A 24,041-nucleotide genomic window follows, 5' to 3' on the forward strand; every position below is an offset into this window, starting at 1 on the left:
CACCAGGAATGTCTCAAATATCTTTATTCTTCACAGCCGGAGTGATTCTCTTTCTAAACCTCCTATCAGAACGAAGTCTGAGATACATTCTTTCAGCCAAAATATAAACGGACATGAAAGAGTTAAAACGAAGTCCTCAGCTGCTAACATGGAATCATCATCATCATCATCATCATCATCATCATCATCATCACCATTGTAATAACACATTCATTATTTCTTTGCTATGAACCAAGTACTTCATACATATTTAAACTCTTAATCTTAATAAAAACCCTACTGGGTATGAGAGGCCAACCCTCCTAACCTGACCAGTAAGGTAGGTGTTACAATTGTCGCACTTTGCAGATGAGGAATCAGGTGCACAAAGGGTCTACATAACTTCCCCAGGATCACAAACAGTACTAGGTTGGCATATAAACTTGGGCATTTTGACTTGTTGCCATGGTTGTTCTTGGATGGGTGTGCCCAACCATATAGGAAGTTAGCACAGTGTACATCTTTTGCTACTTCCATGCCTTACTGTTTGGTGGTGGTGCGGGGGTGGGGTGGGAGGTTGTCATAATGTTCAGCTCTGGCTTTCTGCTTTAGCTACTAAGAGCTATGTGATCAGTGCCTTTGTGCCCCCACTGGGTTAGGCACAGAGAAGAGGCAGGTGAGCTACTTTTCTCTTCAGAGCACCCTGGAAAGTTGTTATGTTCCAGAATTTCACATATTTGCAGTATTTAATAAGATTAAACAAACTCAGAATAACAGAAATACAATGAAAATCTCCATTTTAACTAATCATAAATATAAAAATTCTGTAATTAGTATATCAACCCAGATAAAATGTGTTGGCAATTTTGATATAAACCAACATGAGACATGCACAGCTGAGGCACACAGAACAAAATAACAGGATATGCAATAATAGAATATTTGGTGTGCATTTATTAATTACTTGAGATGACAACTTTTAGGAACAATGTATGAGATAAGTTTGATAGCTAACATATTAACAATGAGTATTTATTTTTATAATCTTTGATTCAAAAAAATTATTTAGCCTGGCCAGCGTGGCTTAGTTGGTTGAGCATTGTCCCATGCATCAGGAGGTTGCTGGTTCAATTCTGGGTCAGGACACATGCCCAAGTTGTGGACTCTATCCCCAGTGGGGACCATGCAGGTGGCAGCTCATTGATGTTTCTCCCTCAAAGATGTTTCTCTCTCTGACCCTTCCTCTCTCTGAAATCAACATTTAAAAAAAATTATTTAAACTGTCTACCATATGCAAAGCATTGGGCTTGAGACTAGACAATATGGCAAGCATAACAGGAATGTGCTCATCCAAATCCTATCCGTTTTTGCTGACAAAACTAATTAAACCAGCATAAACAAAAATGAGTATTTTATTGACATTGCTGACTCAAGGGTTTTAATGGTGTTCTCTCTCTTTATTTGTTCTTTTTTTTCTTTCTCCCTCTTCCTTACTTTCTCCCTCTTGTTCTCTTTCTCACCACTGCTTGGCTTTACTCTTAGTCTTGTTTCTATTTGGCAACATCCTTAAGGTAAATAAATGGTAATCAGCAGAGACTAATGAGGTGGGGTTTTTTTAATCCCCCTTTCTTCTTGAGCTAACATCTGTTCTATATTCCCCTGATGCCTTCCTACACCTGGCATCTTGGTGGGGCCATTTGGCTAGTTTAGCCAATGGACTGCAAACAGAAATGAAGTATGCCACTTGTAGAATGAGGCAAGTAAGAGAAGGTGACTTGTCGACTTTCCCTTTCCAAGTCTGCCTTCGAGGAAACAGGTAGGGGATGGAGTAGGATCACAGAATGAAACAAGCTTGAATTCCTGAATGATTGCATAGACTGCTATCACCCCACAAAGAACTGTACTATGAGCAAAGAATAAAATTTGATTATGTAAAACCACTGAGAATTTCATGGTGTTTATTACAGCAATTAACAAAACTTCAGTTGTGTGAGATCATTGAGGATTTATGGGTTTTATTATTGCAGTTAGATTTCTGTTGTAATGCATGGTCTTATATCTGCCGATCATGGAGAAAGAGTACATTTGGCTACTGACTTGGGGAAATGTCCCAAGTGGGACTCCAGTGGGCAGAGCTTTTCCTGGAAACAACAGCCATGGCCAAATCGGTGGGACACTCAGAGTTGCCAGGTTTGGTATCAAGTGACCAGACCTATAGGAAGGGGGCAGGAATGGGATCAGCTTTATTCAAATATGTGGATTGGATTTCCCTGAAGAGGTATGACTGTATTATTAGAGAAAGAGTGGTTAAGTGTGATAGACAAATATCAACAAACCTTTAAAAAATAATTAACCTAAATGTTTTACCTTCTATTTGCCAATTACTGAGCTGGAAACTGGAGCTACAATGGTGACAAAGGCAAGCATTGTTGCTGTTCTCCTGGGGCATGCATTCTGGTGGGAAGAACAGATACAGAAGAAAGGGAGAGGGAGGAGAATAAAAAAAGAGTGTGGAAAGAAGGAAGAGAGGAAGGCCAAGAATAATTCTGAAACATTATTTTGAGCATGCAAAACGTTTACCTGTGTGGGAGGAACCCAACCATTGGACTAGTCAATGACCAAAACAAAAACAAGGTCTATGATGAAGAGAGAAGAGGGAACACAAAAACACCTCATCATCCCAAGACATTGTTTTGCATTTGGGGGATGGTAAATTGTTTGACTGGAAGCTAGTAAAGAGGCCAATTGGGATAGTCTTCCCTTTCATCCTCTGACTACCAATATTTTTTAAAAAGTTCTGTAGAGTTAGCTGTGTGATACACGTGAGAGTATCCCTGACAGTTTCCCTCTGTTAATGCCCCCACCTTCTTTAGTGTCAATCTGCGCCTCATTTGATTTTTCTAAAAGAAAGGCATCTCTTCAGCAAACAGATGAATAAAATAATGACCTGTTTGGTTAATGCTATGGCAGGAATGAGTTGGGATCTGAGATGCTTAAAAACAGGCTAAAGATGATCTAGTTCATTATGTTTAGTAATTCACAACTAGCTATAGGCAATTAATTCTAAAGTCACGAGTTAAAAGAATTCTTCCAGATCTCATTCAACATTCACCTAAAACATCTGGGCCCTAACTGACATGGGCCGACAAGGGCCTGATCACCTTTGTGGGCAGATGCAGTGAGGGAGGGCTCCTTCTGCAATAGAACCACGTCCTCATGCTTTCCTACCCCCCTCTGTTCTTGAAAGAATTTGTAGCCCCCTATCCCATGCCTGAAGGACCAGGGGAAATCTTGTTTCATCGCTAACATAGACTGGAAAGGGTGTTGCTGAGTTGGAAGGGTTTCCCAAAATGAGAAAGAGAGGTGCAAAATCGAGAGTCTGGCTTCTGAGCAGAATAGAGGAAACTGGACCAAGGTTAGTACCTTGAACTGTACATCGGTCAAGTCCCACATCCTACTGGCTTCCTGCTGCCTCACGCTCATCTTCCCCTATCTTCAAGGGTCAGAGGTGGCAACCTCGTTGGGACTTGGAAGCACTTCAGCTAGTGGTGAAAGGGGAGTTCATGATGATTGCCCCACAAGGGGTTCCTTTCTGGGATTTAGAATCAAATCTTCCTTCATTCCACCTGCAATGGTGGCCTTGTCCCTTCCTGTTTCCAATATGATTCAGCGGTAGGGAGGAGGATGATAAGAGGAGTGACACCACCTAAATAAAAGAAAAAAAACCTGCAATGCCTTTCCCTGAACCTCCATCCTCATGTAGGAACATAACCTGGATGACTGCTTTTCCACCTGCTAGTACCTGATCAGGGAGGTGTGTATTCGAGAGATATAATAGTCTACGGGTAGTCATGGGAAAAGAATACTGTGTATCTTTTTCTTGAACCATGTAAGCAACTTGCAGTGACCCCAGCGTCATGGGTGGGAGGCAGCCTTATTGATTAGGCCGATACTGTTTTCATTTTCTTACCTGCAGGGGTAAATGAGGTAGTCGCCAATGAGGTTACTTTACTATCAGAATAAGGGAAATGCAGTTCATAGGGAAAGATTGGATAGTTTCAAGGAAGACTGTGATACTCCTGAGTTAAGCACCTAATTGCAGGGCTGCGAACCAAGAGTTCTTACCTGCTACAATTATAACTACGACTACTACTCATTCAGTAATCTGAAATCTTTGCTTGAATTTGCCATCATGTAGGAAAAAATAAAAACCTCAAACGTTTCGAATTACTCTAGGCTGGAAATTCCTGATTTTCCATGTGTTTCCAGTAAGGTTTGATTTTGAGATGATTTCCGGAAAATAAAGGGAAAAAGCAGAACTGGGGGAACTCATAAAAGCAAGTAATATGCACATAATTGCGTGAGAAAAGCTAAAACAACATTTCACAGCTGGTCAGCATAAAACTGACTTGTCGGTTTGGCTTTACCAAGAGCACCTGTATGTCTTAAATAATACACATGTACATTATTCATTCGAAGACTTTTAGACAGTATAAAATTCCTGTGTATAAAAAAATGAAAATGTAGCTTTTCCAAAATTTTCTTTTCTTTTATTAGGTAAAACTGATTCCGAAGCATATGTTATCCATCACCACAGAGGGCCTGCTTCTAAGCAGATAGCAGGTAAAATGTTGAGAGTTTTATCAGGAATGCAGGAACGGTCCCTGGAAAAATAAAATGTCCACACTGCAGGTCCCAAGGAAGTTTTGTTTGCAAGGGGCAAGGTAGAGTTGGTAGAACCCCCTTTCCTTTTATCTCAGCTTTGATCAGGACTTTCTACTCACCATCTGTGCAGCCTAGAGGGGAAACTGAGTTTGGATGAGTGTGTGTGAGCACACCCATACTGACATGCCTGGTGTGTCTAATGTGTGGGAGATTGTGGGCGTGTACCAGTGTGTCAAGATCAAGATGCATGTTAGGCCCAGTCAGTGTGGCTTAGTGGTTGAGCATTGATCTATGAACCAGGGGGCAATGGTCTGATTCCCAGTCAGGGCACATGCCCCATTTGTGGGCTCAGTCCCCAGTGTGGGGCATGCAGGAGGCAGCCAATTAATGATTCTCTCTCATCATTGATGTTTCTATCTTGCTCTCCCTCTCCCTTCCTCTCTGAAATCAATATATATTAAAGATGCATGTTGGACCACTGAGGAACATTAGAGGAGATACAGATGGAGGTAAAAGGCTGGAAAAGAAGAGAAGGACTGTTCAGATATAGTTTCACCTTTTACAACATCAGGATTCCTATCAAAGCTAGCATAGTTCATCCATTTCCTTTTCTTATTCCCAAAGTGTTATGTTCCGTTTGGTTTGGTTTTGTAGTAAGAACCAACACAAAATCTACCCTTAGGAGTGTTTGAAGTGTACAATATAGTGCTGTTAACTGCAGGCGCGATGTTGTACAGATCTTGACAACTTATTCTTCTGGCAAGACTCAAACTTTATACTCATTGAGTAACAACTCCCCACTTCCCCTGCCCTGGCCCCTGGCAACCATCATTCTACTCTCTGCCTCTGTGAGTTTGACTATTTTGTGTGTGATGACATGGTGGCCCTGCAAGATATTATAAGTGAAAAATAAGCCAGTCACAGAACAAACACTGCTTGATTGCATTTATATGAGGTCCCTAAAATAACCTGTGGTTTTGAGGAAAGTCTTATGAAAACTAGAATTGGCAAAGCTAAGTGACAGTGGAGGAAAAGGCTGGCCCAAGGTCTCTCGGGCGGCTTGCATGGCCTCAAGCCCTGGTGGAGTGCTCGGCTCCCAGCTTCTACCATCCTCCCACTGAGGAAGATGATGGTCACGAGCTGAAAATACTGCAAGATCTATGGAAGAGAAAAAAAAACAACAGGTAGAGATCTTGAGAGACTGCAGCTCTCCTACATGGGAGGTAAGGAGCAGGTGTTGTTTGGAGGGGAATGTTTTATTGTCTGTTACTTCCTCACTCTTCCTGTTAAAATCATAGATGCAAGAGAGGAAGGAAATGATACTTTGGCAAATGGAAATTGGAGAAAATACAACCTACAAGGATGCACAAATCCTGTGGAGTGAAGCTGTACTGGAGACACAAATCTTGGAGGACCTGCAGGAGCCATTCTCTTGCTTTCTTCCCTCTATACTTGTAGCTTTCGGCTCAAATTCCAAGTCTCTCTTGGGAAATTGGCTCCATTTCTGAACCATGAGCTGCTCTGAACATTAATCATGGCTTATTCATCTTTACACGCCTTCAGAGACCCTCACGGCGCACTTTGCAACGGTCCCTCGAAGGATATTTGTTGAACCGGATAAGTTTTAAGAGGTGTTGTAGACTGAGCACCAATCAAGGAGGGAAGAGATTTAGGTTCGGAGGAGCTGGCCACTTGTGGGCTCTTTAAGCACTTCGGTCTCTACTCTCAGTTTCTCACTGGTAAGTGGAGGCAGTTGCCTTAAATAGCCTCCAAGATAACTTGCCACTGTAACAGTCGGCAGCAAAAGTCTCTCCTCCTTTTGGAAAATGTAAACTTATGTCTCAGGTTTGATCAGACACTCTGTAAACCCAGTGGGAATTCCTCATTAAATATGCACAAGTAAAACTGCTACCCGGAATAATGAAATAACCTAGCCATTAGTCCACTTGAACGTGATTGCTAATAGATTTTGTCGTTCTACTGTCAAATAAATAAATAAATAAATAAATAATTGCAAGCTACTTTCATTCAGTGCAAATTACTTCCTTGGACTGAAAGGCATGAATTCTTTTTGGAACATAGCAGTTCATCCTAACCCACTAGGGTTATATTTTAAAAGTATCACCAAATGTACTTCATAAAGTATCCAAATTACTTTTACAAAAAATAAAGTTAAATCCAAGTAGAAATTATCTGAATATGTAAGAATTTCTCATTATATTTATAAACTGGAAGAATTCCTTACCTTGTGGATATATGGTTCTATAAATATTTAGTTCTTGATGTTCACATTTGGAGCTCTATCTGCTTCTATCATTTTCTTCAATGTATTTCTAAACATTTAAATAATCTGTATGAGTACAAATGCATTATTAAATTAAATTTAGAGTTAGGCATAAAATTCAGAGACATGATTCATGTGAGAAATGTAGTGTTTTAGAAAGAACAGAAAAACGTTCACTAAGAAGAAAATTCAGTTAGAATTTCTTTACATGCTAAATAATCTCTTATATAATAAAAGCCTAATATACTAAGTGTCCCATCATCTGGGCCTCTGTTCAACCAATCAAAGTGTAAGATGCTAATGATATGCTAAGGCTGCTCAACCACTCACTATGACATGCACTGACCACCAGGGGGCAGATGCTCCAACTGGTAGGTTAGCTTGCTGCTGGGGTCTGGCTGATCGGGACTGAGCGGGATGGGCTGGACATGCCCTGGAGCCCTCCTGCAGTCCCTACCTGGCTGGCCCTCCCTGGCCCTGATAGTGCACTGGTGGGGTCCCTTGGCCTGGCCTATGCCCTCTCGCAATCTGGGTTGAGGGACACCCCCCCCCCCCAGTGCACAAATTTTGTGCACTGGGCCTCTAGTTGTAATTAATAAATGTAAACCACTGTCATTTAAGCTGCCTATCAAAGTGCTCCCTTGAGTAACAATGATGAAATTGTTAAAATGACTGAAATTGTTTTAGAGATGGTGTTTAGTGTCAAATATTGGACTACTTTTCACTGGCATTGGCAGGAGAGACATTGCTTTCTCTAGGCACAAACCCACAACACTTGAAGGCTATTGGCGGCACAGAGAAGCCTGCAGAAACCTAGGTTCTCCTTTCTATACTTATCCTGAATGTCTGTTTCCTCAAAATATTCAACTGGTAGTATTGGCCTTGGGCAACTCGCTGACTGAGGAGACACTGAGGGGGTGGTTGATTAAAAGACAATGGCCTTCAGCAACAGCAACTTCCTCCCAGTTCTAGAGGTATTTCAGAATCCACTGGGGGTTGTTGGGTAAACCCCCACCTCGGTGATCACTTCAATTATAAACGTGAACTAAACTCAGGACATGTTTCACTCCCATGCCACCCAGATGCTCCAGAGGCTGCACCAGGCACAGGCCATGGGAACCATCGCTGGGCACTTCCAGGATTCCATCCTGGGGTTCATTCCCACTCGGAGGACCTCACATCAGCCCAGGACTCCTGATCCTCTCCGTGAAAAGCGATCAGCTCGCTTACCAAGGATCTAGGAATACCACCAGCAGGTTGGGGGTCCATTGAGACCTCCACATCCCTGTAAGTTAAACACACAAGGAAAGACAGAAGTGTGCTAATAATGCCGGATCCATTTTTCACCCGTTTATTCATTTATTTGTGTGAGGAATAATGGCGGGAGGAGGATGTTCCTGCGCCTACAGTAGGCCTTCTGACAGTTACCAGGTAATGGCTACAAAGTCATTGGATATTTTTTTCTTCCTATTAGAGTGGACAATCAGAAGCAACAAAGAAGGGACAACCAAGGCACAGTGACAGTACCACTGAGGTACTAAGAAGCACTAATCTGCATCACCCTACAGCCCACCCCAACCAAGTCTTCTTTTTCTCCTGAAAGGAATTTCTGAGAATGATAGCAAGTCAGAGCCTAGGGCGATAACTAGTTGTTTTAGGAGAGATAAATGCCAATAGCAGTATTGATCATTTTATTATCACTTAGGCTGAAAGAAGAAAAGTGTGGGTACACATATTTAAAAAATGAGCGCAATTCCCTTCAAGAGTTAACTCCTTCTGGCCCAGCCTTCTTAAAGCAAAGCAAAAGAAGTTCCAGACATCCGGGATTAGGTGACAGATTGTGGGCACTGATGCAAAGCACGCTTGAGAAAGGGGGGAGCCCAGGGCTCGCACACAAAGGCGTGGAGTTCCCAGGCCGAGGGCGGCCCAGCTGGGGGCACAGAAGCGCTCTGGGCGCAGCGACGCGCCAGGAAGCGCCTGCGGCACTCGGGCGGTCCGGCCCCTCTGCTGGTGGCTGGGAGAAGTTAGTCACCCGGAGCCCTAACCCGGAGACTGGCGACTGTCGGGAGCCTCAGACCCGGGAATGGGGGTGGGAGGTGGGGGGTGGGAGAGGGGGGAGAAATTCGGTCCCGGGACGGCTGGGAGGAGGCGAGTGGCGCGCGGGACCAGGGGGCGCACGGGAAGCTGGACGCGGGGGGCGCATGGGAAGCCGAAAGCCATTTGCTGGTGGATGGAGTGGCAACGTTTAAGAGGCCGGAGCGCGCGGGTGTGCAAAGGGGAAAAACTTTCGGCAGGAATTTCCTACCCAAGGAAAGAAAAGCCGGAGAGAAGGAGGCAGGGAGAGACTTGAAATGTCTCAGTAACTTTCAAAACACACCAAACACCCCTTCAGGAGATGAGGTAAGCCGAGGTTAGCCAACCCCAATTCGTTGTGAAATATCAGACGAATCCGGAGCTGCTGTGGCTTTAAATGAGGCCAAGGAAATCTTCTGTTTTTCTTACCCAAATACTTGCTCTCCCCCCGCCCCCCACCCCCCGTCCTTGCTCCCTCCTTCCACCTCGCCGGGTTCCTTCCTCCTTCCTGGTCTCCCTTTCCTCGATCACCCCCCTCGCCCGCCCTCCCCCATCTGATTAGGCGCGGACCGGGAAGGGTGGGAGTGGTGGGGGAAGCTCTCCCTTTAAGAGGCAGCTTGCAGTGACGAATTGTTGAAATTGCCATTGCAGGATGGCATGCCGCTATAAATTCATTGTTCCACCTCCTCGCATCTTCACAGCGCTCGCGCTGCTCTCGGCGCTCGCAGCGGCCGACTGGGGATGACCGCGGCCAGGAGGACACCGCACCCGAGGGGACACGAACGCGCCGCTTCGCTGGCTCGCTGCAGGCCGCCCCCGGCGTTTTTGTTTTAATTTTTTTATGGCCTTTTTCTCTTTCTTGCTTCCTTTCCTCTTGGTTTCCTTCGAGTCGAAGAAAGCCACCCAAAAAGCAAGAAAGTGAGCTCCGGAGCGTGGAGCCCCCGCTGCCCACGGGTCCCGGGGGCGGGAGGCGGCGCACATCACCTTCCTTACTTTTCGTGGCTGCATTTGGGGAGGATTTGGGTTCCCCCTCCTTCCCCCTTTTTTCTCATATTTGCTGAATCTCCACCATCCGGCTTTTCTCCTTTTTATTATTTCCCCCCCCCCTCTTTCCGGAGCACGAATCCAAACATTTTACAAACCAACAAAGAAAAGTTCGCACGCTGGCACGGCAGCCCGGACGGACGGGCCGGCGCTGCTGCTGGGTCCCCCTCCCAGGACACTTGACTCAACTTGCAAGCGAGTGTGTGCCCCCCCCCCCCCAACCCCTCCCGCCCCGGCACCTTCCAGAGCGAATAACAAATACCCATAAAGTCCCCGCGCGCAGCCCCTCCCCGCGGGCAGCGCACTATGCTGCTCAGGTGGGCGTCCCTGCTGCTGTGCGCGCTCCGCCTGCCCCTGCTCGCCGCCGGCCCCGCCGCCGCACCTGCCCAGGATAAAGCCGGGCAGCCTCGGGCTGCGGCAGCGGCTGCGGCCGCCCAGCCCCGCCGGCGGCAGGGGGAGGAGGCGCGGGAGCGGGCCGAGTCTCCCGGCCACCCGCACCCCCTGGCGCCGCAGCGCAGGAGCCGCGGGCTGGTGCAGAACATCGACCAGATCTACTCCGGCGGCGGCAAGGTGGGCTACCTCGTCTACGCGGGCGGCCGGAGGTTCCTCCTGGACCTGGAGCGGGATGGATCGGTGGGCGCCGCTGGCTTGGTGCCCTCGGGAGGCGGGCCGAGCGCCACCGCGCGCCACCGGGGCCACTGCTTCTACCGGGGCACGGTGGACGGCAGCCCCCGGTCCCTGGCCGTCTTTGACCTCTGCGGCGGCCTGGACGGCTTCTTCGCCGTCAAGCACGCACGCTACACCCTGAAGCCCCTGCTGCGCGGGCCCCGGGCCGAGGCGGAGGTCGGGCGCGTGTACGGAGACGGGTCCACGCGGGTCCTGCACGCCTACACCCGCGAGGGCTTCAGCTTCGAGGCCCTGCCGCCGCGCGCGAGCTGCGAGACCCCCGCGTCCCCGACGGGACCCCTCGAGCGCCCCTCGCGGCGCAGCAGCCCGGACCCGGACCGACGCTGGACGCTGGCGCCGCAGCTCCTGGACCGGTCGGCTCCGCCGTCGGACGGGGACCAGGGACCACAGACCTGGTGGCGGCGGCGGCGCCGCTCCATCTCCCGGGCCCGCCAGGTGGAGCTGCTGCTGGTGGCCGACGCGTCCATGGCGCGGCTGTACGGCCGGGGCCTGCAGCATTACTTGCTGACCTTGGCCTCCATCGCCAACCGGCTGTACAGCCACGCCAGCATCGAGAACCACATCCGCCTGGCCGTGGTGAAGGTGGTGGTGCTGGGCGACAAGGACAAGAGCCTGGAGGTGAGCAAGAACGCGGCCACCACGCTCAAGAACTTCTGCAAGTGGCAGCACCAGCACAACCAGCTGGGGGACGACCACGAGGAGCACTACGATGCCGCCATCCTCTTCACTCGCCAGGTAGGTCCAGCCGGGTGGACGGAGCTCGGGCCGTGGGACAGCCATACTGGTTGCTGGCGTCTTCCATAAACCACCTGCCCCTCTGGACATGCTGACCTGCTTCTTGCAGGACACCCACTCTGCTCCTGTATTCAGGGTAACCCCAGCAGCCGCCCCAGCCTTAAAGAACCAGAGCTGCTTAGACAATCAATCAATCAATCAATCAATCAATCAGGCAGTCAGGCAGGCAGGATGTCTCTAGTCCAAGATATGGTGTCATGGATGCATCAATAGGATAAGAAGGGACTAGAATGCTGGGGGAAATGAAGATAGCTAAGTGGGAAAGGGGAAAAGCAAGTGTGTCTTGGAAATCAGGGAAAATAGAACTTTGTCCAACTCCATGGAATGGGCTTGATGGGCCATCCACTGTAGTCATTTTTATCCATCACCTTCCTTTGTGATGTTTATACATTCGTACTTAAGCCTCTTCCACATTCAGTTGAGGGAAGAGTTTCCGAAGCAAGGACTCTTTAGTCAGTCTGGCTTCCGGATGAGGTTCTTGCATGTCCACCCTGTTGGAATCTCATTCCTGGGAAGGAAAGAATGCAGGAGGATGAGGAGGATGTAGAAACCCAATTTTGTGAGGTTCCTTGGTTAGAAACCCAATCTTGTGAGGTTTCTTGGTAACGCCTTTGGCTTGGATGCCCAGTGCACCGCCAGCATTGCCTGCTCAGTGAAAGGTCACACTCAGCTTACATTTTTTGTGTTTGGGATGAATGTTTCTGAAGCTCCAGTGTGGAAAGATCTGGGCAGAGTTAAGACATGGGGCAGAATGTTTTCTCATGTTTTCCTCCTTTAAGGAAGACGGTTACAGAAAGGGAAAGACATTGATCTTTATAGGCCCAGAGGTTCTATTTGCACAATCTCTATTTGCACAATCATCAGACACCATGTGAGTGTGACATGCAGACACCAAAGTCTGGGCTGGTTCTGAGCCTGGCTTGCTCAGCTCTGAGCCTCAATTTGCACAACTCTTTTCTAACTGGTAGTTTTAAGTTGTGCCTCTCAGATACCTGGCTAGAAGCGACTTTTAAAGCTCATTCTTTAAGTGTTTGCGATCCACCCAGTATAGATGAAGGATTAGAAACTTTGAAGGAGTATGCAAAACCTTGGGACGAAATGGAGCAACCAGAGCTAGGATAGGACATTCAATGGTGGCTTGCAGGAGGTTTTAGAATCACAGAGCTCCACTACCAAATTCCCCCCCTCCCCTTTTTTTTTTTTTCACTAAGGTACCCTTGGCATGAAGAAAACGTGTTGATAAATTTGGAGTGGAGAAAAACTTGTGGTTTCTGGGGTAGACATAAATGTAAACCACAAGTAAACAAAGACAGCAGAGGGCAGCAGCTTAGGGAGAACCCAGCAGGACACAGTGCTATGCACCATGGAAAATCTGTCTCCTCATGAACTGATCTCCTGGAAACATCCTTTCATTTCTCTGCACAACATTCACCTTTGAAACGGAAGAACATTTGTTTTGCATCCTTCAGTGTGAAGTTCTGTAAAACTATTTCTTTCTTCTTTGGTTTCCAAGTTCTTTCTTTTCTTTCTTTCTTTTTTTTTTTGAGCAACTTTCCATGTCTGGATTTCTTGCTTTGCTACATCACAAGAGGCTGCCAAGAAGGAGGCTCCAGAGAGTTTATGGAAGGAAGTTCTGTAAAGACAAAGGGAAAAATACTTTTGTAGGCAAACTGCTCCAAAGAGTAGGTCATTTTAATGCTTCACTTTCCTTTTTAAATGCAAATGCACATTCCATACTTTTTAAAAAATTAATAGAAGACTGTTACTTCTTACCTCTTGTCCCACAGTTTTCCTAATTGCTTCCCTGGAAAAGGGAAAACCAGTCAGTGATTCTAAATGATGTCTGTTGCTTTTTCTGGATTTGTTTTTAGTTTGGGTAGCTAACATTTCCTATTTCCCAAGCTCTGAAACCTACCAGTATATTTTAAATAGATGAACGCAAGGGAGAAATAAATGAACAGTCTATCTTATTGCTCATAAGTATCATAGTAACACTTATTTCTTATTTGGTCCACACATGGAAAGCATTTTGCATGGGCCCTCTCTGGCCTCCTCACCAAGCAGAATCACACTTTTAGTGAAACAGTTGCCATTTAGTTTGGGGCTGGCCTTCTGGTATATACATCAAACTGGATGAGAACCAAATATCTGAAAAGCATGTGTGTTATGCATACATGCACCTAATTTAAAAGAGTGCTATTAATTAAGGAGCTGAGAAAAATACTCTGAGACCCTTATGCAGCATGCACTTGAGTGTACTTCAAAAATGCAAAGTTAATCTCCACCTAATGCTTCAGAATGTGGAAAACTAGAGGAGAAATGATCTGAGCTCTCCTATCCCAGGGAAATCAGATCTCTTAAGACCTAGAGAAATGTGTTCGCAGCTATTTCTTTTCAATGGGAACTACCCAGAGTTGGCACCAGGATCCTACTTTTACAACTCTGTTTTGATGTCATAAATCCGTTGCTTAGCAGCCAGACGCCAAGCCATGAAATCCATGTTTTGATGGGCTCTGAGCTCTGTTCAAATTTTGTGTCCAGCTGTCTTCTGCTAAATTACTTGTTTTTTGGGCATGAAGCAACTGTGTGAGGATGTGTTTTCCACCCCTGTTTACTAGCCGAGGCCACCTTGAGCGTTGTGTCCGGGAGTCAGCAGAATAGCGCTAGTAATTCATTTATCAAACTGACACGCTTCATTGTCAGGACTGTCCCCCAGCACTCAGTACTGTACTAATTAGAGAAACTTTAGCACCAGTCAGTTTTCTGGCCCAAGAGTCGTTTTTCATTCTGGAATGGCACTTATGCTGGAATTCACACCACTTGTGCCATCAAGCAGCCGAAATCCAATCTCCCCAGGATTTAATTGTACTTTCCAGAGTTCTTTCCTTATTCCTAGCTTCTTCTTTTATTTGAAAGTAGTTTCTTTAAAGATAAACTCTTAAGCCCATTTTGGAGACCATGCACTCTTCTTTAGAAGCAAAACCCCTACCTGCTTGATGAGAAAATTGGCAGTTGTTTAACATCCCCCAACTGGGACAACACCAATGAAAGCTTCACTCATTCGTGGATGGAAAGCATTGGATTGCCATTGAACCAGCTACGAGACTATGCAATATAAAAGGTTCATTCACTTTCATTATTAATTATCAGTGTGGCAGTCAATAGGCAGTTGCCTCTCAGCTAACACCTCTTTATGTTGTGTGTTATAATGCTGTGGTGGGGTCTCCACTGATAGCGTTTCTTCTTTCCCATCTGGCTTCTTGTTAGGTTCAGACAATAGGGGGCCCTACAAGGAGGCCAGATGCTTGAAGGAGGCAGAAGGATGTGCTTTTTCTTATTTGCTTGCTGACTAGACTGGCAAAATCAATCTCATATTTGAGTTCAAATCCCACTTAAAACCAAAATGAACCCTTAGCAAGGATTTATAGCCTATAATTGGGTCAACCCCAATTAATTAAAGGCAAAATAACTCAGAAATGGGAAGATTGGGGCAGATTGAGCAGCTCTAGTTGACATTTGAAAAATGATTGATGAATTGAAAGTTGCTAAGAGAGTAGACCTTAAAAATTTTCATCACAAGAAAAAAACTGTCATTGTGTGGAAATGGATGTTAACTAGACTTACCGTGGTAATAATTTCACGATAAGTACATTTGTCGAATCATTATGTTGTATACTTGAAACTAATATAACATTATAAGTCAATTATATAACAATTAAAAATAAAGACATTGTGAAGAATATTCTGAAAAATCTAAAATCTATTAGAGACAATATAGCACAATACACAGAACCTATTTCATTGTCTTTCTCATAGAGTACATGCCAATACTGCAGATTGAAAATACCGGTTCCTTCCCACCAGGTCTTATAACCAGGGGAGATGAAGCAGATAAATGTATAAGTCACTCTAATGTTAGGAAACTCTAATCAATGCTACAACTGAGCTAAAAACAAAGTCTGCAAAAGGAGAGGAGAGGGAACAATCAATTTTATCTATGGATCTTTATACAGGCTTCATTGCACATGTACAATTGAATTGACCATTGAAGGATGGTTAGATATTTTTTGGAACCACCCAGCTTTCAATGAGCATTTTTTACATACTATCCATAATCATTAACAGTTTTACAATGAATCTCTCAACAATCTGCAACCTAGTATCATTGTTGTGGTTTGACAGAGAAGGACCCTTATACAAAGAGAAATAGAGATCATCTTTTAAGAGCTACAGATGACAAATGACAGAGAAGATTGTCTGGTCTATATCTAGTGTTCTCTAACCTAAAACTGTTATAATTAAAATATGCAGATATTCAATATGTTCTTAATAGGCAGAGAGGGATTCAGAGGCTTAAAAAGTGGCCACTTTCCTAAGAATCCTTTAAGGAAAGAGATAAGGAAATGGGTCATTGCTGTGCAGCATGATAACTTTTATGATAGATGAGGTCATTAGATATCATGCAAGTACATAAGGAGGTTGACTGACCCATTTGGTTCAATTTGGAAGAAAGAGTAGGAGTTAGCCAGACTCATAAGGAGGAGACAGGCATTGCAGACACACCAAACGATCATGGCCCAGAGGTAATATGGTGATTTTGTGAAATGGAGGGGGTGATATGTGATAGGACAGACAATATCAGAGTGGACGGGTGATAGGTTAATCTAGAGAAGACAATAACAATCAAATTATAGAGGGAGAATGAGAAGGAGAACTATAGTATCTCTTCCTTTAGGACACTAATCCTAATGGATCAGGGCCCCACCCTTATGTTCTCATTTATTCTTAATTCTTAATTACCTCCTTATGGGCCCTATCTCCAAATACAATCACACTGGGGATTTAAGGATTCAACATACAAATTTGGGGCTGGGGGAACCCAAGTCAGTTTATAGCATTGTGCTAAAGAGCTCAAATTGTAAACTAAATTCAAAGAATATCTATGGAAGGAAGCAACAGTGACCAGAGGTGTGTTCTGGAAAAAACCTTCTGGCCTATATGGTTGTGTGGATCCAGTAATCTTCAAGAAGAGACTTGGAGTGGTCTAAATGAAAGCAATGGCACCAGGAAATAGAGAAGCAGAGATCAAATTAAGAAGTGTAAATTAAGGTGGATGTGAGTTAATTCATCCTTTTTGGCAGAAGGAATATTGAGGTTAAGATTTGGGGCCAAAATTGATGAGATATGAAAGGAATAATGGATCATGAAAGTGCAGCTGAGGCTGACAGGAAGCTTGGGTTGCATTGTGCATGGATGAATGGAGGCTAAGATTGTGTCTTTTAAATTTTGGAGGAATGGAGGAATCTTATAAGATCCGGGGTCTATTGTATATATGTACCACAACCTTTTTATACACTCCTCTGCTGATGGGCACTTGGATTGCTTTCATATCTTGGCTATTGTAAATAGCGCTGCAATGAACATAGGGGTGCATATATTCTTTTGAATTAGAGTTTTGGAAATATCAGAGAACACTTAGTAAAGTATGTGATTGTCTAACCACTATGGTGTATGTACATATGAAACTAGTACAAAAGAATATTGAATGTAAATTGTAATTGAAAAATAAAATATATTAAAAAAAGATCTGGGGTCTAAACATATAGGTAGGGAAGTTACAAGAGGCAATGGGACCAGCCTTGGGTGATAGTCTAGTCAGGAAGGAATAATAGAATGAATGAGAAAGAGAGGACAGTTACAGGAGACTTTTGGTAGATGGAGTCAGTGACTTACAGTGACCTATCAGATATGGCAGGTGAGAGAGAGAGGAACGTTAATGATGTCACTGCTTTCTTATCCTGCACTTCTATATTCTTTCCTGGAACAACTTTGTGCACTTTGTATATTTAGTATGCCTCTAAATTGTTGAATTATACCAAACAGAACATAGAGATAAAGACTATGCTGTATTATCTGTTGCAAAAAAGGAATTTGCTTGACCAAGCACAATTTATGAATGCAAAAAATAAGAGTAATGTCAAGAATAACATATATGGTGATCTAACAGTACCATGGCAAAATAGGTTCAGGAATTGGAGTCTGTAGACATAGGTTGAATGTCAGCTTCACTAGTCTCAAGCTTCCCACTTTGAACACTTATTGCCCCTGAGCTTTAATTTCTCCATCTATAAATTGAATGTTTTCATTGCATACTAACATATGTATAGTTGGAAAGCCATATAGATCACCTGGTCCAAATTCCTTATGTTAATGATGAAGGAACTTTGTCTGAAAGCATATAAATGACTTACATAATGATTCTTAATAATAGAGTTAGTATTAAAAAGCAGTGACCTTCCATTTGTTACCTCCAATTAGCTTTCATTCTGTTCTCCAAAATGACTCCTCCAAGCATCTACTCCCTCAGTCCCCAACTTGCTCCATTCCTCTCCCCCTTCTTCTTACTACACATTTATCAGGGAAAATTTCCTATCATGGAACTCTGGGTGGACCCAGACTATTTTTCCAGCTTCCCCAAGTCCCCTGAATCTAACAAATCCTGTCTACTCCATCCCCAACAAACTTTCTGTCATTTCCAAAACAGACCCTGCCATTCACCATCTCCTGATGGATTCACCAATCTTTCCTTGTTAGAGTACCCTTCCTCTGAGACTGTCAGCCTTCTGTTTATCCCTCAAGATCCAATTACCTCCTTCCAGATACCTTTATTGATTCCCCCAAATCCTCTTCTGCGCTCCCTCAACAATCTATTCATAACAGCATGTCACAATCTGCTCCTCTCATAGCGTATCTGTTTTGCCACCAGATCCTCATGTTTCTTAAGGGTCAGGATCAGCCCTTATTTTATTGTGTACCACAGTGTCAGCACCTAGCACAGTGTCTGGCAGATTGTGGGCACACCATAATTGTTTGAGGAATAAATGCACTTGGATCTCTTGGCTCCTAATCCAGCTGGGCTCTGTGTGTGTGTGTGTGTGTGGCGGGGGGGGGGGGGGGGGGTATTACTTAGTTGCATCAGAAGCATGGATAGGGATTGTATAAACATGGGTTATTGTAATGGGTGGACCAACAGACACAATTAATGTAGTCTCTACCGAGATCCAAATCGAGGCCTTTATAATTGGGATAGCCAGAAAGCCAAATGACACATCAAGAGTTGGATTCACAGGTATGGGGGATTGTGGTGTGTAAATGTATGTTTGTGTAATACTATGGCTAAAATATGTTCCACATCAGACTAATCTTCTATCAATCCCTCTTCCTAGGAATTGGGTAGAGAGATAGATAGACATCTGAGGCTAGTTGAACTTTTCTTTATGCCCTCCCCTTGAGCTCCACACTTGCCCTTCCCAGGTGGTGATTTACAGAGAAACAGAAGCTGCTGTTATTTTTCTCTTCTACAAGGTATTCTTCCTTCATCCTGGCTGCTGTTACTGCAGTTGTGATGATCTGTGCTCTTATCAGCATGTGTTTCCTTTAGCTCCTTTTCTTAGCGGTACAGAGAGACCTGTCTCCTGAGCAAGGCAAGAAATCCTACATCTCCTGTCATTTGTTTCACTTTGCATGTTCACACACCGGCTTGGTTCATTTTTCTCACCCAGTCCTGACCACCACGATTCCCCAAGTTGTACTGTCTTCTCGGCATCTGCTTGTTAAGGTTTTATACTTTGCTGGCTCCCAGTCCCCAACTCCAACTGCAGGAATAGGTCTGGGGAACAAGTAGTTCTTCTAAATTCCATAAGTCACAGATATTGCCATATTCATAATGGCCAAACCATTGAATGGTCGCCATGCCAATGACCTCCCTGTCAAGTCTTCATCAGTCTTGCTGACTATTTCAGCTCTATTTTTGAGTTAGATACAATGTCCCGGTCTTATCTCCTGGCCAATGCCACACCACAAGCCCACTTGTTAAATCTCTGCATACTCTTGCAACCCTCACTTTTTAGTTTTTACTAAATCTCCCATTGCATTACTGTCTGTTTACACCATGGTGATAAAATATTGATCCTGTATGAAAAGAACCCCTTTAACATAACAAAGATGTAATTTACCTTCATATCTACACTAATCAATCAGAAAAACTCTTGTCAGCACTTTTAATTCATTTATCTCTTGGGTGAATACTGTATGTGACTCACATTTCTTCATTATCCCCTCCCCAAATCCAGATAGATGGATAGATAAATGCTATTGCCCCAACAGTATTCTTCTGTGAATAATAACACACATTCCTATAAATTTCAAATAAGATTCTCACCTATAAATATTGCTATAAATCACCACAAAAAATAGACGTGAGTGTGATGTGCTATACTCTTACTAATTTGATGCACAAGTTGAGTTTTAATACATTGGAATGAACCTTGGATCACAAAGAAACACATGCATTTACTGTGAATCTTGAGGATGAAATCATAACGGGGCTGCCAGTGTTTGAAACTGTGTGAATTAAATGGAAAGACTGCCAGTTTACATAATTATAGTTACAGAAATATAGTGTGACTATGTCATCAAGGGGTTTAATCAGTGTGTTTTAAAAAAATAGCTGCTTCTGTTCATTATTTTGTCACATGCACACATTTCCATGGCAAAGGGCCAAATGCATTTAATGCAATTCAAGGATGACAAGGAGGACTGATGGCCTCTAATGAGCAATTGATTACCAGCACACATATAGAAATTAAAAATCCAGATTAAACTTTGTTCAGAACAGGAGGACCATTTCCATTTGCTGTGGCTCTTCAAACTTGTTAATGAAGTAAGGGGCAAGAAGGGGAAACAATATTGAATTTTAACATTCTACTTGAAGATAAGGAATCTCCGTTGTGGAGATAAACATAAGTCTTGGTTTTAAAAAGTATGTGTGTGCAGAAATAAACTTAACCTGGACTTTTGGTCTTAAAGCTACTAAAAGGATGGGGGGGGGTGGATTAAAAAATGTATTGTACTATATTATTAAATCTAAGACTTATTATTATGCAAAAGTGTGTTCCAGTTTCAATTTTAAAAACTACTAATTTGTTTTCAACAGCTGTAATTTGAGATCCCACAGGATGACATATAAGGTTACACAGGAAACTTTGGTAGGCTACTGTTGGTTTGGTGATTTGATTCACCAAGCCTCCTTGGCCGAGATTTCCACTGTCTGGAACTATAATAAGATGGCAGCCACAGTGTAATTCATCACAGTTGGGATTTCATAATGCATGGAACACAGTAAAAAATGAAAATGTACTAGAAAATGTACTAGAGAGATCATAGGCTATATCATTTAAATATTTTTCACGGTGGTTGGATTTTTATGCAGCAAAATAGAGAAGAGTTAGAAGAATATGTTGACAATGAGGAGGTGGCATTAGTTATGCAGTAATAACATCTTGTGCTGGCTTCCAGAAGTCCATTGAGGTCTTACTAGCTTAGCTAGCGTATAGCTTGTTAAAGGTGTGTGAGGTCTACATTGCGTCTGACTGTACATCATAATTCACCTCAATTCAGAAAATGTTTGTTGAGCTCCTATCATAAGCCAGATATTGTGGTAGTGGGGATACTAAGATGATAGCTGTACTAGAAACTGTGCATGTTATTTCAACTAGTACATTGTCATCTTTCATAGTAATTAATAATTTTATAAAAAATCTTTTCTCCAGTTATTTACCTATGGCTTACTAGGGTACTATCTTGCTTTTTTGGATATAAATGTGCACACTGTCAATTAATTTTTATTGACAACCATAGGCAAGCACAAGAAATTCTAATGTATATTAATACTCAAATAGCATTTAAGGGAAGGTTCATCATGATACATCTATCAGGCAAAAAAAATTGGCTTCTATTTTCTCTTTACACTTCTCCATTTTCAATTGTCTATTGATGTCTCTTTTATCTAAATCTATAACTTGTAACCATTAGTGGGGGATGATCATGTTCCCCTTTAAGAATCTCTTAATATACAACTTCCCACCAGAAAAATGCATATGCTCACTTATATAAACACAATATATAACATGTATTTTCCGAGTACGGATCTGGTTGAGAAATGCTTCATTAAATGCATACATTTCTGAAGACATGAAATTACAACTCAATTTGGAAATTAAGAGTTGCTCTTTCAAGGAATCATGCTTTTAGATTAAAATTTAGTTTCCTATCCAAATTACTGATATATTGATATTCTGCCACAAATATGTGGTTGTAATTTGCCCCTGTGATGGAAAATACATTATTAGGCGGGGCTTCTGATAAAGTTAGCATGCATCTAGGTCAGACTATTAAGGCTTTCCTAAGCATGACTGTATGTGAAAGTGGTCCATGACATATGTGTCTGCATACATGGGCTCCCGCTCGGTGAAGGCTCCAGCTGTTACTATAATGGACAAGCTACCATCCTCCGATATCTTTTTAAATGTAATTGAGTCCCCTCATCCTTCTGTGCCTCTGGGGCTCAGAGAAGCTTAGAAGAGTCGATGCCATTAGTTTGTCTTTGGCTCATTTCCAGAGCCGAACAGGTGATACCATAAACATACCCCCGTGCTGCCTTTTGCAGTGAGCAAGTGGTTCTCCAAGGTGGACCCTTCTGGCTGGTAATTGATTTTAATGATTTCTTTCTTTCTCCTGGGAAGGATTTATGTGGGCATCATTCATGTGACACCCTGGGAATGGCAGACGTTGGGACCATATGTTCTCCGGAGCGCAGCTGTGCTGTGATTGAAGACGATGGCCTCCACGCAGCTTTCACTGTGGCTCACGAAATTGGTATGCAGCGCCCTTTCTCTTCCCTCGCCAAATCAAACACTTGTAACAGCTGCAGCAGGAACTGAAATACTTGGCAATGAATTCCAGATTTCTCCTGGTTCAGATGCGGCCTTAGGGATTAAATTTGTTTATATTTGCACTTTCGGGGTTAACTAATAAGGGAGACGGAAGGCAAAGTCAGGCACACGGTAGATGTTTCCTGTCTGACACTTGTCATTTAAAAGCATAAGAGAAATTTGCTACTGCCACTGTCTTTTAAGCATCCTTAAATGACTCGTAGAGGAGATTTGTCACAGTTGGCTAGGAATGCAGAGATGTTCCTCTTAGGAGTTACTCAAGACTCTACTGACTCATCCAGGGCTAAGCGGTTTGCACACAAATTTATCATGTTTTCTTCCACTGTGGCTGATAAAAGCTTGGTCCTGTCAAAGGTAATCAATAGCTTATGGTAAACATGCCTGTCTTGTTTTTAATAGCAAAGCCAAGCTCAGTGGTCAACAGAGTTTGTTTTAAAATGTCACTTAGCTGGTGTGTTTGTCATACGAAACACACCTAAATCCTAAAACTAGAAGTTTAGGGTTGAGTTAGTTGTTGAAAAATATCCCAGCAGTTAGGAATATGTGTTTTCTAACATTGATATAGGCTACTAGGTAGGTAAATGAGAGGTTAGTTAAGTACTTAGGATTAGATGTTAGAATTAGACACGTCTGGGCTCACTTCTTGCTAAAGTACTTTCTATCTCTGTCACATTGGTCTTACTATTTAAACTTTCTAAGCTTCAGTTTTTATATCTGAAGTATAGGAACAACATTGCCTATTTCATGGAGTTATTTTCAGGACCAAATTGGGTAAATTATAGATATCAGCTGTTATCGTTATCCACATAATCATCTGTTTGGCTTTTTAGTTAAATAGTTCATTTCCATTTTTAAATGCATGTATCACCTTTTAGCATCATTTTTTTTTTTTTTTGGAAGGGCAGAGTATGATTTGATAATTGTTATTTTTTGCTGTATTTTATTAAATAGATTTCATTTTTTAAGCTGAAACTCTAATTTTTAAATAGAAATTAAAAAATTTTTTTCACATTCCCCGTAGGGAAAGAATATTCCACAAGGTGTTGATTTCTTGCTTCTATGTGTTCTTTAAATACTTCAAATCAAAGGTGTAATTAATTGCATGCATCAGTGTATCGCAGCAGTAAAATAGAGATCTGTAGTCAAATTTCAATTCTTGTGTGTTAATCATGACTTTAATTTTCTTAACTGACACTCTTCTTATCATCTAAACAAAAAAAGGAACAAACATAAAGTATTTGTTGCCTAAATAACCACTCAGAGGCACTGCTGATAATAATTCAATATAACATCTCATGAATTGAGCATCTTTAGCTTAAGGAACCCATGATCTGAGATGAAATCCCAGTTCTGTCTTAGTATTCTGTGTTTTACGTCAGGTGCGTCATTTAGACACTCTCAGAATCCATGGCTTTCTGTTGTGCTGGGCTAGAAGAGTTGAAAGTATTTTTAAGATCCATATGCCATTTGAGCTTCAGGGATGGGATTATGTCTTCACCTGTCTCTCACTCATGCGTATTAAAGTAATTAAAACTACAGCCTCGTCTTGGCTGGGTGACTTGGTTGGTTGGAGTGTTGTCCTATGCACCAAAAGTTTGCAGGTTCAAGCCCCAGTAGGGTCGGGTATATGAGGCAGTCTCTCTCTCTCTCTCTCTCTCTCTCTCTCTCTCTCTCTCTCTCTCTCTTTCTCTCTCTCTCTTTCTCTTCCCCTTACTCTCTCT

The 24,041-nt window shown here is 43.1% G+C and overlaps 1 protein-coding gene across 1 annotated transcript in view; it reads left to right on the forward strand.

Moving 5' to 3' along the window:
* Window positions 1–10,279: 10,279 nt before the first annotated feature.
* Window positions 10,280–24,041, forward strand: part of ADAMTS5 (ADAM metallopeptidase with thrombospondin type 1 motif 5) — a 44,520-nt gene continuing 30,758 nt past the window's right edge. Inside the window, exons 1-2 of the mRNA XM_081085318.1 lie at window positions 10,280–11,467; window positions 22,111–22,243. Of these exons, the coding sequence (XP_080941444.1) occupies window positions 10,352–11,467; window positions 22,111–22,243 (1,249 nt within the window). The 5' untranslated portion in view covers window positions 10,280–10,351. The remainder of the gene's footprint in view (window positions 11,468–22,110; window positions 22,244–24,041) is intronic.

Source organism: Myotis nattereri (genome assembly GCF_964212035.1).
Source record: "Myotis nattereri genome assembly, chromosome: 3".
NCBI classification, from domain to species: domain Eukaryota; kingdom Metazoa; phylum Chordata; class Mammalia; order Chiroptera; family Vespertilionidae; genus Myotis; species Myotis nattereri.